Raw genomic sequence first — 13,001 nt, 5'->3', positions numbered from 1 at the left:
CCACCGCCAGTGCCTTTCCACGGTTCAGATTCCATTCTTAGACCGAGGTAAAGTTCTCAAATCAAGACACTTATTTCTGGTTTTGCGGAGTTTGTAAACCAAATCGTTCCTAAACCTGACTGTTCTTAAACTGGGGTACCACTGTATTACTGATTAATTAGGTAAAGGTAAAGGGGCCCCTGACCATTAGGTCCAGTCATGGCCGACTCTGGGGTTGCGGCGCTCATCTCGCTTTATTGGCCGAGGGAGCTGGCGTACAGCTTCCGGGTCATGTGGCCAGCATGACAAAGCCGCTTCTGGCGAACCAGAGCAGCGCACGGAAACACCGTTTATGTACCCGCAGAAGTGGTACCTATTTATCTACTTGCACTTTGACGTGCTTTCGAACTGCTAAGTTGGCAGGAGCAGGAACCGAGCAACGGGAGCTCACCCCGTTGCAGGGATTCGAACCGCCGACCTTCTGATCGGCAAGTCCTAGGCTCTGTAGTTTAACCCACAGCACCACCCGCGTCCCTGATTAATTAACTGATTAATTAACTAGCACCTAATTAACAGCAAAAAAATAGAAATAAAATATAAACACAGCACTGCTCTTCTCATTTCAAGGTTTTTTTCTGATTTCAGAATAAAAGAGTTTTAAAATGCCCTGTTGGTAATCTAGGGCCAGTGCTCCCTTTAGGAGTGGTAATGTCAGAAGAGCCAGGTCATGTTGTAGGAGCCCACATGGCATCTCCATTGCACTTCGATGTTCCTGAAACAGAAGGGCAGGTCTATGTTATGTATGCAAGCTTTTAGAATTAGAAGAATTTAGGCGGTGAAATGGTGCTGCAGCATATACATGCCTTAGAACTGACTGATATAGAGCAGTTTGTCTCTGCTTCCATTGAGCTCAGATGACCCTAGGATAATGGGAGCCATTGAATACAGAACAGGAATGGAGAGAAACAAAATACTTAATTCTAGTATTTGGATGCCACAACCAATCACTTCTCGAATGATTAAGCAGATCGGAGAGGCTTGAAATACAATCCCATGTCCAGGGGCGTCCTTTAAAAGCTAAAATGAAGTTGGAAGTAACTGGACATGCTCTCCACCTCCAAAGGCCATTGTGGCATGGCACATCAGTGTCAGATAGCTCTTAAAGAACCAATTACGGTTTTCCCATGCTGTGGCAGTTTCTCATATCCTCTGCAGATAGGGGTTGACCAAAATGGAAATATGGGAATAGGGAAACCCTTTCCCCACATATAGCACCATGTAGAAATGTATGCTAGCCAGTAATACAAATAACTCAGTATGTAGCTGCACAGAGAAAGTGGATTGTTCACATCCATTGTCTGCTATGAAGCTTTTGCCTGAAAAGTTGATCATGAATTCAGATTTCTATTGTGACTGGTTGTATGTGAAAGCCACAGTTGTTTTGCTGCTTATATTGCCAAATTAGGTAAGCTATAAGGAAATAATATAGTTCACTCACAATGGTATAATAAAGATGTCCCTGAATTGAGATTTCTGATCTTCTGCATCAGCAGAAGTTAATGAAAAAAACATACTTGCCTTGTAACTTCCTCTGTGAGAATAGTTTTGGTCTATTCCTAGCACTTAGCGGTTTGTGGTTTGTTTTATTTTTTAATGTGAAAACAAACTAGAAAGTACTTGTCTGCAGTTTTTACAGAGGAAAACTTGGATGTTTTTTAAAAAATCACTTTTTGCTTTGGATCGCAATGAGAAGTATTCACTAATGCAACCAATCCAGCGGCATATAAATATATACAGTGCTTGTCAATTTTTAGGAGCCATATTTTGATGTAACATACATGTTTGTTTTATTGCTAGATCCGGACTTCTAGCCTTAGGAAAGCCTTTAGACAGAGAAAGCACCGATCGCTACATTTTGATTGTTACAGCCTCAGATGGCCGACCAGATGGGGTAAGTTTCTTGTAGAAATATAAAAACAAGTTTCTGAGACCTGAACAACAGGGCACTGAGAGCAGCACAGCCAAAACAGGGCAAGTCTTTGTTAAACTGTCTATAACCCTCAGTAATTCCCCTTTATGTTGGGAGGTTTTGTGCGAATGCCTCCAATGTGCTGTTTTGGAAATAGAGCTGCAACTGAAATGATTTGTGTCACATCCTCTGACCTCCCATTGTTTTTTTTTATGGCCAGTACAGACACTGCACACTGCGAGGGACATCCCATGGGGGACAGCTTATGGTTGTTCCAGCTCCCTGAGGCCAGGACACTGCCCAAGTCTCTCACATATCATTTTTGAACATTTTCCTTTGCACTGTGTGAAACCGTAACCTGAGATACTTGTTGTGCCATATAAAAACATTTTACCAGAATCTCTACAGAGACTTTGCACATGGCAGATATAGTTGGTTCAATTTCCCCCCCTAGCACTGGGGAAATCATTTTGAAAATGTTGTGTGACAAATCATAAGGAAAACTGTATCAAATGTTTTCTTCCACTAGCTATGGTATAGAGAACATTTTTTTACAAATTAGGTTAGCTCTTGAGATGTTTCTTACATTATTTGTTATCAATGATGATGTAATTGACTGCTAGTGAAAAGTGATCTTTCTTAATACAAAAAGGTAATCTTCCATTTACTGCCTAATACTACATTTCTCTTAAATGCTGTCAACATATCCTGGATAGTAGTCTTTCTTTGGATCATGGTTCCACTTCTCCCTGAAATGTGCTAGTAGTTCATACTTGCTACTGTAAATGAAGCATCATTTTGGGGAATTGAACTGTTGCTTATAATGTAAGATTTCAGTAGTGTTTATAGTGCTAAAATTAAATAATGAAAGCATTTATGTGCAATGAGTTGCTAGTAAACTGATACTATTCTCTTAACAGTGAAATTCACGTGCTGTGTTTAGATACAAGTGTCCATAAGGAGGCAAGCTTAGAGAGGAATTATATATTATGAATGACAGAGGACTGCCACAAAAAAATGGCAATGTTGTGTCTTGTTCTCCTCTTGAAAATCAAGGGATACTCAATACATGATATTATGTTTCCCTATCTCACAAAACTGCAGCCAGTCGAGTGGACCCAGGGAGGATTACAGCATGATAATGTCACACAGTGCTGGTGTTTTGAAAGTACGCTTGTGTCTGCCATAACATTTCGTTCTTCACTTTGGAGACTACAGGCTGGCTCACATGCGTAATATTGCAAAGGTTCTATGCCACCCCCAATCTCTGCCAAGAAGTAGCAAGATTCCAGGGGAGTTCTATGCACTCACTCAGGGTCATGCTTCTGTAGGGAATTAAGATGTGGCAGAGACTGTCCCTCAAGGGAGGGAATGCAGAGTTTACAGCATTCACAATTCAAAGGGGTCTTGTTTCCCCAGCAGTGCAGCACTGGCTTTCTGAGGCATCTCTGTGCCTCAGTCCCAGCCTGCCAAGATGGTTTTCTGACCTTCAGCCCCCACATGGAGTTCTACCTATACCCTGTTACTGAATGCAATTGTGAGAAAATGTGAAAGCTCTTTCCATGCCGTAAGATCTGTGATGTCTTATCACACATTGAATTCATCACTTGGTAAAGGATGCCTGGGCAAACCAGCCTGAGGCAAAGCTTCCTGGCTGACAAATGGCACAATCCTTTACCTAAACCTTTCATCCTTAGCTTTGAAATGTTATTTTTTCTCCACTGGCTCTACGATCCCAAACTACCAAATCCCTGTTCTGTACCTGTCTGTGGAAAGATTATTTTGATGTCTTTCCCCCCACCTTTATCTTTGGGAAGATGCTGCCCAGGGTGGGAGTGGGGATTGGAATACCAAACAACTCAAGTAAGGATTTTGTCAAGTAAGCAATGAGCAACAGGCTAGATTCTGTCCTGTTGTTCATTGAACTTTCCTGCAAAGTCCATGTAGATTTCACATTTTTATTTCATTATTTTCTTGTGGATATTCTTGTGGAAAGGAAAATGCTACATGAGAAAAACAAAAATAAACATATCATACAATATATGCATCTTCCATCTAGGGACTTTGCATGCCTTCTCTGTTTGGTGCACAAAGAGTTTTCTCTAATGAAGATATAACTCAAGGGGTGGGGGGGAATCTGTCCAAGGTGCAACCTTCCGTATATTAGCACTTGGATTTTAGTACTTTTACCTTTATTTCATTTTAAACAGAATGTTTGGTGAGCAGGAAAAAAATATGCAAATTTCTAAGACTTGCAGTTGCATTTATAGGAGCATCAGCAAGACTGTAATGAGGTACAGAATGGGAGCTCCTGCTTCAGTTGCTTCATCCTGGCTAGTTAACTGTCACTGTGGTTACACCTTTTCATGGGAAAGGTCACATTTGCATCTTTGCTTCTAATTACTGCACTCTATTTTCAGCCTGTAGCTCCAATACATAAAGTAAAAGAGGAATGTATTGAGCTTTCCATCAGTAGGATGTAGCATCCAAGTGTGCAAGTTCAGGATATTCCCTTTCTTGAACCCCCTGGAATCTCATATCGCTTGGAGATTGGGGTAATGGTATAGTAGGACAGTCCGTTGTTGTTGTTTAGTCATTTCTGACTCTTCATGACCCCATGGACCAGAGCACTCCAGGCACTCCTGTGCCTCCCACAGTTTCACCAAATTCATGTTGGTAGTTTCAAGAACATTGTCCAACCATCTTGTCCTCTGTCGTCCCCTTCTCCTTGTGCCCTCAATCTTTCCCAACATCAGGGTCTTTTCCAGGAAGTCTTCTCTTCTCATGAGGTGGCCAAAGTATTGGAGCCTCAGCTTCAGGATCTGTCCTTCCATTGAGCACTCAGGGTTGATTTCCTTCAGAATGGATAGGTTTGATCTTCTTGCAGTCCATGGGACTCTCAAGAGTCTCCTCCAGCACCATAATTCAAAAGCATCAATTCTTCGGTGATCAGCCTTCTTTATGGTCCAGCTCTTACTTCCATACATCACTACTGGGAAAACCATAGCTTTAACTATACAAACCTTTGTCGGCAAGGTGATGTCTCTGATTTTTAAGATGCTGTCTAGGCTTGTCATCGCTTTTCTCCCAAGAAGCAGGCGTCTTTTAATTAGCTAGTGGCTCTGAAAGGGAATGCAGATCCCCATCTTTACTTCAAAAGATGATCCAGTTCATTCAGTGGGGTCCAAATGAGCACTGTGGTGCAGATGTAGATACACATCCAAGTGTGCATGTTTGGAAACCGTATGCATGGCAGATCTCCCTTGCTTGATCAGGGTATCATTTATACAAGGCTATCAGTGTATGTAGACAAAGGTGCTGTATATTCATAGTTTCTTTTATACTCTCATAGCTGAACATTTTAGGCTTTGCCTAAAATTTCCCCTCCCAGTTTTCAGGTAATTTCTTTTCTGTGACTCAGACTCTATTTAAATCCATACATTCGCTTAATATTCATTTTAATGGCACATAATTCTATCATTTTACATTTCAATAGCAGTAGCACATTGCAAAAGCATCCTGTTTATTGTCTTCTTCCCCGGGGTGGGGGGAAGCTCATGTTCATCCAGTTGCTCTGTTACTGGGATATTTTACTTGCACATGCAGAATTCCAGCCTTTGTTGAACTTTTAAATGATGACATATTTTATCCACAAAACAGTTTTTGAGTCTTGTCTTCTGCCACTGCAGTTGGGTAGGAGAGCTGGAAAAAAAATCTCATCTGGCAACCAACACACCCCTTTGGTTTCCGATAGTACATGGGTAGACAAGTATAAAAAGCCTGGGACACATCTGATAGCCAATGCACCCCTTTGGTCTCAGATTACTTTTGATACTTTCAAAAATAATCTACAGTGCACACTTTGGATGTGTGTGTGTGTGTGTGTGTGTGTATAAATGTATCAGCTCTCCTACCCTACTAACGCAGTACCTTCTAAGTATCACCAGGTATAATGTAATAGTGATAATCCAACTCTGTAGCATTCATTTGTATAATGATTTTAGATAGTTTAGTGTTTTGTATGGTTTCTAATTTGCTTATATTCTTATGGATGTTACCCTTATGGTGAATGGTGGAATACGAATTTCAGTAATAAGGACTAAGTATCCTCCTGTAAGGTCAAAACATCTGCTTCATAATTTTATTTCCTTTTTCTTGCAGACATCAACTGCTACAGTGAATGTGGTTGTAACAGATGTAAATGACAATGGGCCAGTCTTTGACCCTTTTCTGCCTAAGAACCTTACAGTACTAGAAGAGGAAGCCAATGCATTTGTTGGTCAAGTGAGGGTAAGTCTGTTGCTAGCAAAGGTGAACATACTGATTTGAAATTGTCTCTAAATGAATTAAAGCTGCCAGGTTGTCCAGTGGATGACGCCAATTTATGAAGTTGGTTTTAACTACGTTTTTGATTAAAAAATGAACTTAAACATATCTCGGTAGATATAATTTGCAAATGACCCCTCCCTGCCTCCCAACCCACCATGAGGCAAAATCCATGCATGAACTGTTGGGAATGTGAAATGCAGTGTTGCAAAAGGGACACATGGATACTAAACCCTTCCTGTTCACAGCTTTCCTTGGTATCTGGGCAACAGTTCCCCATGAAACCAACTTCATACCTCTCCTGTATTGCTCTCATAGTACTTGGGTGGAAATGAAATATGTTACCCATATTTACAAACTTCCCTCTAAAATTCTTTTCTGGCCCACGTTGTGATTAAGGCTGCAGTCCTAAACACTAAAATGTAAGCCCTATTCAATGTAGTGGGATTTCCTTTGGAGTAAACGTGATGTTAGAACCACTTCACTTTTTGCAGAAAAATAGGAGGTACCAGTTTGATGACATCTAAAATGGAGCCTTCGTTTCTCATCTGTGGAAAGATGCCTTCCACAAATGTGCAAATCCAATTTTTGGAATATTAAGTAAGAAATGTGAAAACAGTGTTCATAAAATATTCCAGAACAGAACTTGAAGTGAGCCTACACTGTTTGAAACTGGGATAAAATTGTGGCTGGTGGATTTTTTGACATTCTATAGGATATAGTCATGTCATTTTAGAGTAGCAATAAGCATCTTTTTCAATCTGTTTTGTGTTCTGTCAGGATGCTGTCAGTGTATCATTGCAAACAACAAAATGCAACTCATTCCTTAGCTTGGGTAGTAGACTAGAATATATCAGTCCTCCAACACATCTCTACCTTTTGTGTCATTGTAATTTTTAAATCATGCAAAGTGCTATCTTCACTGAAGCCAGAATTGTCATCTAGTAGTAAATATGGAAATAACAAGAAAAGTGTTGGCAAAACTTAACTCTTCTCTCTTCTCTTCTCTTCTCTTCTCTTCTCTTCTCTTCTCTTCTCTTCTCTTTTCTCTTCTTTTCTCTTTCTTTCTTTGAAGAAGCTTTAGAGTAGTTTGTTTCCCAGCCAGTTTAATTGAGCCATACACTTAGCTGTCCACAAAGAAAAGATAAATAATAATGCAAATAAAAAACGGCCTTAATTTGAAAATGTTGGTTGCAATTTGAGCTTGACTGCTTCAGTTGCTTTGTAGATCTAACAAGCAAGGAGTAGACATCATGATTTGTAACTCATGTAGCATGAAAAGCTTTAACATTGTCAAAAGGAACTGAAGTCTATAGTCTTACTGAGAATTGGGGTCATACCCACTGGCCCCACCCACCCCAACCTCCACATGTCCAAGTGTTCTGTTGCAGACAGCTGAATATGCATAAGCTCCCCAGTGCAAGATGTGTCTCTTCCATGAAGGGATCTGTCCATACAGAAGACTATGCATGTTTGTATTTACACCCACAGGTTCTGTGCAAATAGGACACTTGAAGGTAGGTTAGTGATGAATTACCCTTTAATTAGTATTCAGTTCTCTGCAGGGCACGAGACTTTAATGACTGGTTCTATTAAAGAAAATTAAGAAAAAGGAACAAAAAGAATGCAGTAATTAAAACCAGCATGACTGGGGGCATAAATTATTAATTCCCCACTAATTGTTCAAATGAACTGAGCAGTTAAATGGAAATACATCATTTATCTGCTACTCATGCTGAACAGGAAACAATAAAGGGAACAGCAAGGAGGAAGCTTTTAATTAAAGGCACAGTAGTCTTTTGTTCAGGAGCCTCAGCAGAGCCTTGCCAGTGCACACCTGACAGTTTAAAACAACAACAACAGCACACCACAAATCAGTCTGAAGAAACACGAGACAACTCAGAAAACTGGAATGGAACTATTGTTAGCAGAGTATTAAACATATCTCTCCCACCTGAATGTAGATATCCTTGCTTGAGTTTTCTTTTGAACATGCTGCTGAAACCGAAACAAGAGAATTTCCGACTGCATAGTTCCTTGGAAACTCCAAGCTACATCAATAAACCTCATTGCATATTCAGAGCCAATAGAAAGTGTTAATATCCTATGAAGTAAAAGAGCTCACAGCTGGTATCCTTGTAGGTGGTGGCATAGGAAAAACCCCTGCTGGGAATGGGGGAATGCACAGAAGATTAAAAGAAGAAAAACTAAAAAGGACAAGTCTCAAAGTGTTGTGGATGCATTTCATATCCTTTAAACTCCACACAGTACTTACTTGACTGTGGAAATTGGAGTTGTACCAGATTCCCCACTGTTCTTTTAATTTTATCATTGGGATCCCCCAAAGTCAATTTTTGAATGCAATTCCTTTTCTTCTTTTTAGAAGGCCACTGTGAAGCAGAAAGATTTGAGAGTTCAAATGCATGAAACTGACAGTGAAGTTCAACCATATCAAACCACTTTTCTTATAGCTATTGACTTATCTTCTGTAGAACATTAAAATATTTTGATCAAAAATTATATCCGAGATGTCTTGCGAGATCATATTTTAATATTTACAACTAATCCATTTTTAAGAAACATGAGTGTGGATCACACAATTCCCTGGGTTCTAAGCAACCATTTATATTGCTGGTGGGAAAGGGGACATAGTGATGCTGGAGAGGCCAAGTACATTTCAAAACTATGTTGAATTTAAGATTCTTAGGACTGGAAATAAGAAATACTATTATTTCAGTTCCAGTTCCAGTTGACAGAGCTCTTTATTCTCAATCACGTTAACAATTTGTCCTAAGTCCATTCAGTAACAGCAGTGACTAGGCGTGACCCACAAGACTCTGCTCTCAGTCTTGATGAAACCTTCTCTGAAGACAGGAGGGGAGGATTCTGTGGTGGGCATTTGTGTGGGACCTGATACCCCTGTGCCAAAACCAGAGCTGCTTCCCCAGAAAACACCTTGCCCAAAGGAAGGGGCCGCAATACTGGGCTTCCTTACTTCCCAGTGGTGGTTTCCCATCTCAGCTCTGGACCATTCCCATCATCACAGAGATGAGGTAATGTGGCAATGGCTGGTCTAGGCTGATGCTTCATCTCCTTCTTCTTGGTCCTATTATTTATTCTTTGAATATGCATGATCTATTTTATGCTAACATTGTGTGGCTCTTGTCTGTCTTCTTTGGCCATATCCCACTGGGTAGCATTTCATCTTCAGCTTAAATAATCTAAAACTAATGCTACTAGTCCACCATCCTCCTTTGAGTCAAAGAACTCCAATATTTACACAAGGTTCCTTTTTGTTTCTGATTGTGACTGTGTCTACATCAGTACAGTGTTACCTTGGGTTACATACGCTTCAGGATACATACGCTTCAGGTTACAGACTCTGCTAACCCAGAAATAGTGCTTCAGGTTAAGAACTTTGCTTCAGGATGAGAACAGAAATCGTGCTCCGGCAGCACGGCAGCAGCAGGATGCCCCATTAGCTAAAGTGGTGCTTCAGGTTAAGAACAGTTTCAGGTTAAGTACGGACCTCCAGAACGAATTAAGTACTTAACCCGAGGTACCACTGTATAGGCAAGAACAGAAAGAAAACAGAATAATACAAGAAAATCTGTGGCTCATAATGTCTAAAAATTAGAATGACTGGAAATTGACAAGACTCCTCTATCTTCTTCCAGTTCACGATTCTATCCTATTGTGATGTGAGAGAAATGACTAGAGTCCTCCTCCATTCTTTATTCTGTATTGGGAGGGGAGAACCTTTGCCCAAATGCCAGATCCCCTTGTGGCTCACCTTCTGGAGACCACATGCCAGCAATGATGGGACTAACACAAAGTAGATAGGACTGTGCACTTCTCTCACACATGCATATACACACACCTTTTCATACATTCTCTGTTTTCAAGTCTAATTGCTAGATATGGGTATGATCTTCATGGAGATCTCTTTTGTTCATAGACACTCTTTTGTTTCCAGCTGCAATCCACAAAGATCCTCTCCCCCCCCCCCCCCATTGTGGCAATTAGGCTTAAAAACAGTGCACCATTAAGGCTGGTAGGAGCTTTTCTTTCCCCAAGACTAAGTACTGCATGGGGAGTGATTTTTGGTGGTGACACCTGCAGTGCATGAGAGACTCAACCCTTCTCTTTTCAGCTGTGATCCCTTCCAGGAAAATGACACCCCATGGTTAATGGGAGCTTCCAGTTACAGCCAATTGAAGGCTCCCCTCACCAGCTTAATTGCTGCCTGGGAAAATTTGGAATGTGTGTGTTGTGGATGGCTAACCACTGTGGCAATTATGCTTTAGAAACTTCCACTGGCACCAGTGTAAGCTGCTTCAATTTTATTTTTAATCAATCCTGTTTGCTGTGTGGAGTGGGTGGGACAAAGTGGGGAGATGCTGTGGCCAACATTCAGCCCATTGGCTGAGAATTCCCAACCACTTTCCATACAGTAACCTTGGGAAATCTACCAGACTTGTCTGCTTACACTCTCCTTCCACATACCGCTTCCTAAGTTCTTTGGTTCTTTTATTATCCTGCAACAGTTTATCACAACATAAGGGCTGGATAATAAATATATAATTGTAACCTGCAGGTGACCTTTCTATTTATGCTTTAATTCAATAATACTATTTGACTACCTTTGGAGAGAGAAGCCTTAATTTCTGAACTGGGCATCAAACTCACAGAGGGATTAGTGGGGGGGGGGATATTGTGCAAAAGGGGGGGAATAAAATAGCAGTGTAGAGTACAGAGTACACTCTCTGGCTTTGAAATGTTGACCAAATAAACTGAATTTATAAGAAAATTACAGCATATTCCCTAATGTTCTATGAAATTGAACTATTACTTCCTAGGCAGGGATCATCCCGTTCCTTGGTTATTTTTCTTAATGTCACAGTGGGAGTCCTTGAAGGGGGAAGAGAGGAGAATAGATTATGTCGGAATTAACTTCCTGAATTATTCATAATTACAAAGTTTGAAATATTTTCCATTTTTAAGAAGCTACTTCACACAATGGGGCACGGCATGTTACATATTCTGCTCTGACATGTGAAATGTAAAAATGCCTACATCCCTTTGCACTGAATCTCTTTCTCAATTAAGAATCCATTGGCAAGTTTAATCTTTGGGAAATAAATAGAAATGGCTAAGAGCTAAGTGCTCCCTTTTGGTATGTGTGTAACATTCCTAATCCTTCCCTAGCAGGGGGTTTTCAGAAAGGCACTCCAGAAAGAGGTACTGTAGGTGTCATGTAGACAAAGGACGCAATACCAAGTTAAAATGCATTTAAATCCCAGTGAAACTATTGGGACTTAAAAGCACAATAAAGTTCTTATACTCTTATGCTTAGGTACGTTAATGTGAAGGTTCTAAGAATTGGAATATACACCTTTACATGGATTTTGGAGGGTTCTTATGTTATTTTAGGTGGTTTAGTTTATCAAGCTACACCTTAAAATAACCACCTGTGATATCTTTTCAAAACTAATTTATGTGAGTGCTTTGCTGGGAAGTGCATATTTTTCTGAGTGCCAATTTCCCTTTGGTGATGGAGGAAAAATGTTTCTGTAGTGGAAGATCTAAGTTTCCCTCCACCCCCCCAAAAAAACCCTTATTTCTAAGATAATTCTCACTTTGCTGAGCTTAGTTATGCTGCATTCTGTGACATAGGGGTTAGAGTTTTGGACTAGGACCTCGGAGATCAAAGTTCAAATCCCCGTTTGGCCAAAAAGCTCACTGGGTGACCTTGAGCCAGTCACTCACTCTCAGCCTAGCCTATCACACAGGGTTGTTGTAAGGGATAAAATGAGGAGGAGGAGAACCATGTACGCCTTAGAGGAATGGTGGGATATAAATCTAATAAATAATAATTAAATTATGATCTTCCCATTCAGATGTGTGTTTTTTCCACTAGTTGAAAGGTTTCATTGAATATTTAATTCCACATCACTATTTTAAAATCTGCAGCTTTGATCAAATGGCTTTAAAAGAAAAGCTAATTAAACAGAAAACTGGATAAGTGCCTGATTCATTGAGTTCTCCTGTTGACACAGGGATTTCTTCAAGGAAAGTCCAGTTTAAGGAAACATCACCGGCATGTTAGAGAACATGATTTCTGTACAACGCACTAGTTTGCAGTTGCCCGTTACTCTGGATCCAGTAATTTTTACAGCACCATGCCTCATCAGAATTTTGTGGGTGATTTATGTTAGCATGATGAAAATTGCCTGGTCCTTGCTACATGAGCGACATTTCAAAAAGATAAGTGCAGCAGTGGATGTGTAGCTTTCTGCACCTGCAGTTCTCTGGACTGGGCTTCTTGGTTTAATTGAGGCCTGCATATAATTCCCCTGTAAAGGAATGCAAGTGTTATTCTTGTAATTCCTGTGAATAGGTTTCAGTTCTATATTTTAAACTTTGTGGAAGAACTAAATGTCATTCCATTAGTCTTTAGGGCAAAACAGATATGTTTAGAATGGAGTCAGTTATTCCAATTAGGATAATGGAGAAGGTGCAGATTGTAGGACAGTGGCAATTTAATATTAGTATTTCGTTATCAGCATCATGGAAATGACTAGTTGGCACAAATTCAGGTTCCTGTTAAAATATGTGGTCACACACATGTCTGGTTTACAAGTATACAGTTGTACCTTAGAAGTCAAACTGAATCCATTCCAGAAGTCCATTCAAAACATTTAGAAAACATTTAGAAACCAAAATG

At 40.2% G+C, this 13,001-nt stretch overlaps 1 protein-coding gene across 18 annotated transcripts in view; it reads left to right on the top strand.

Moving 5' to 3' along the window:
- Positions 1–13,001, top strand: part of PCDH15 (protocadherin related 15) — a 648,544-nt gene that overhangs the window by 504,145 nt on the left and 131,398 nt on the right. For all 18 annotated transcript variants that reach the window (XM_081004527.1, XM_081004539.1, XM_081004528.1 and 15 more), the window contains 2 exons: positions 1,837–1,930; positions 6,110–6,238. In XM_081004527.1, the coding sequence (XP_080860653.1) occupies positions 1,837–1,930; positions 6,110–6,238 (223 nt within the window). The remainder of the gene's footprint in view (positions 1–1,836; positions 1,931–6,109; positions 6,239–13,001) is intronic.

The sequence above is a fragment of the Podarcis pityusensis genome, assembly GCF_964106645.2.
Source record: "Podarcis pityusensis genome assembly, chromosome: 5".
Classification (NCBI taxonomy): Eukaryota; Metazoa; Chordata; class Lepidosauria; order Squamata; family Lacertidae; genus Podarcis; species Podarcis pityusensis.
This window is presented reverse-complemented; position numbering and strand designations above follow the sequence as displayed.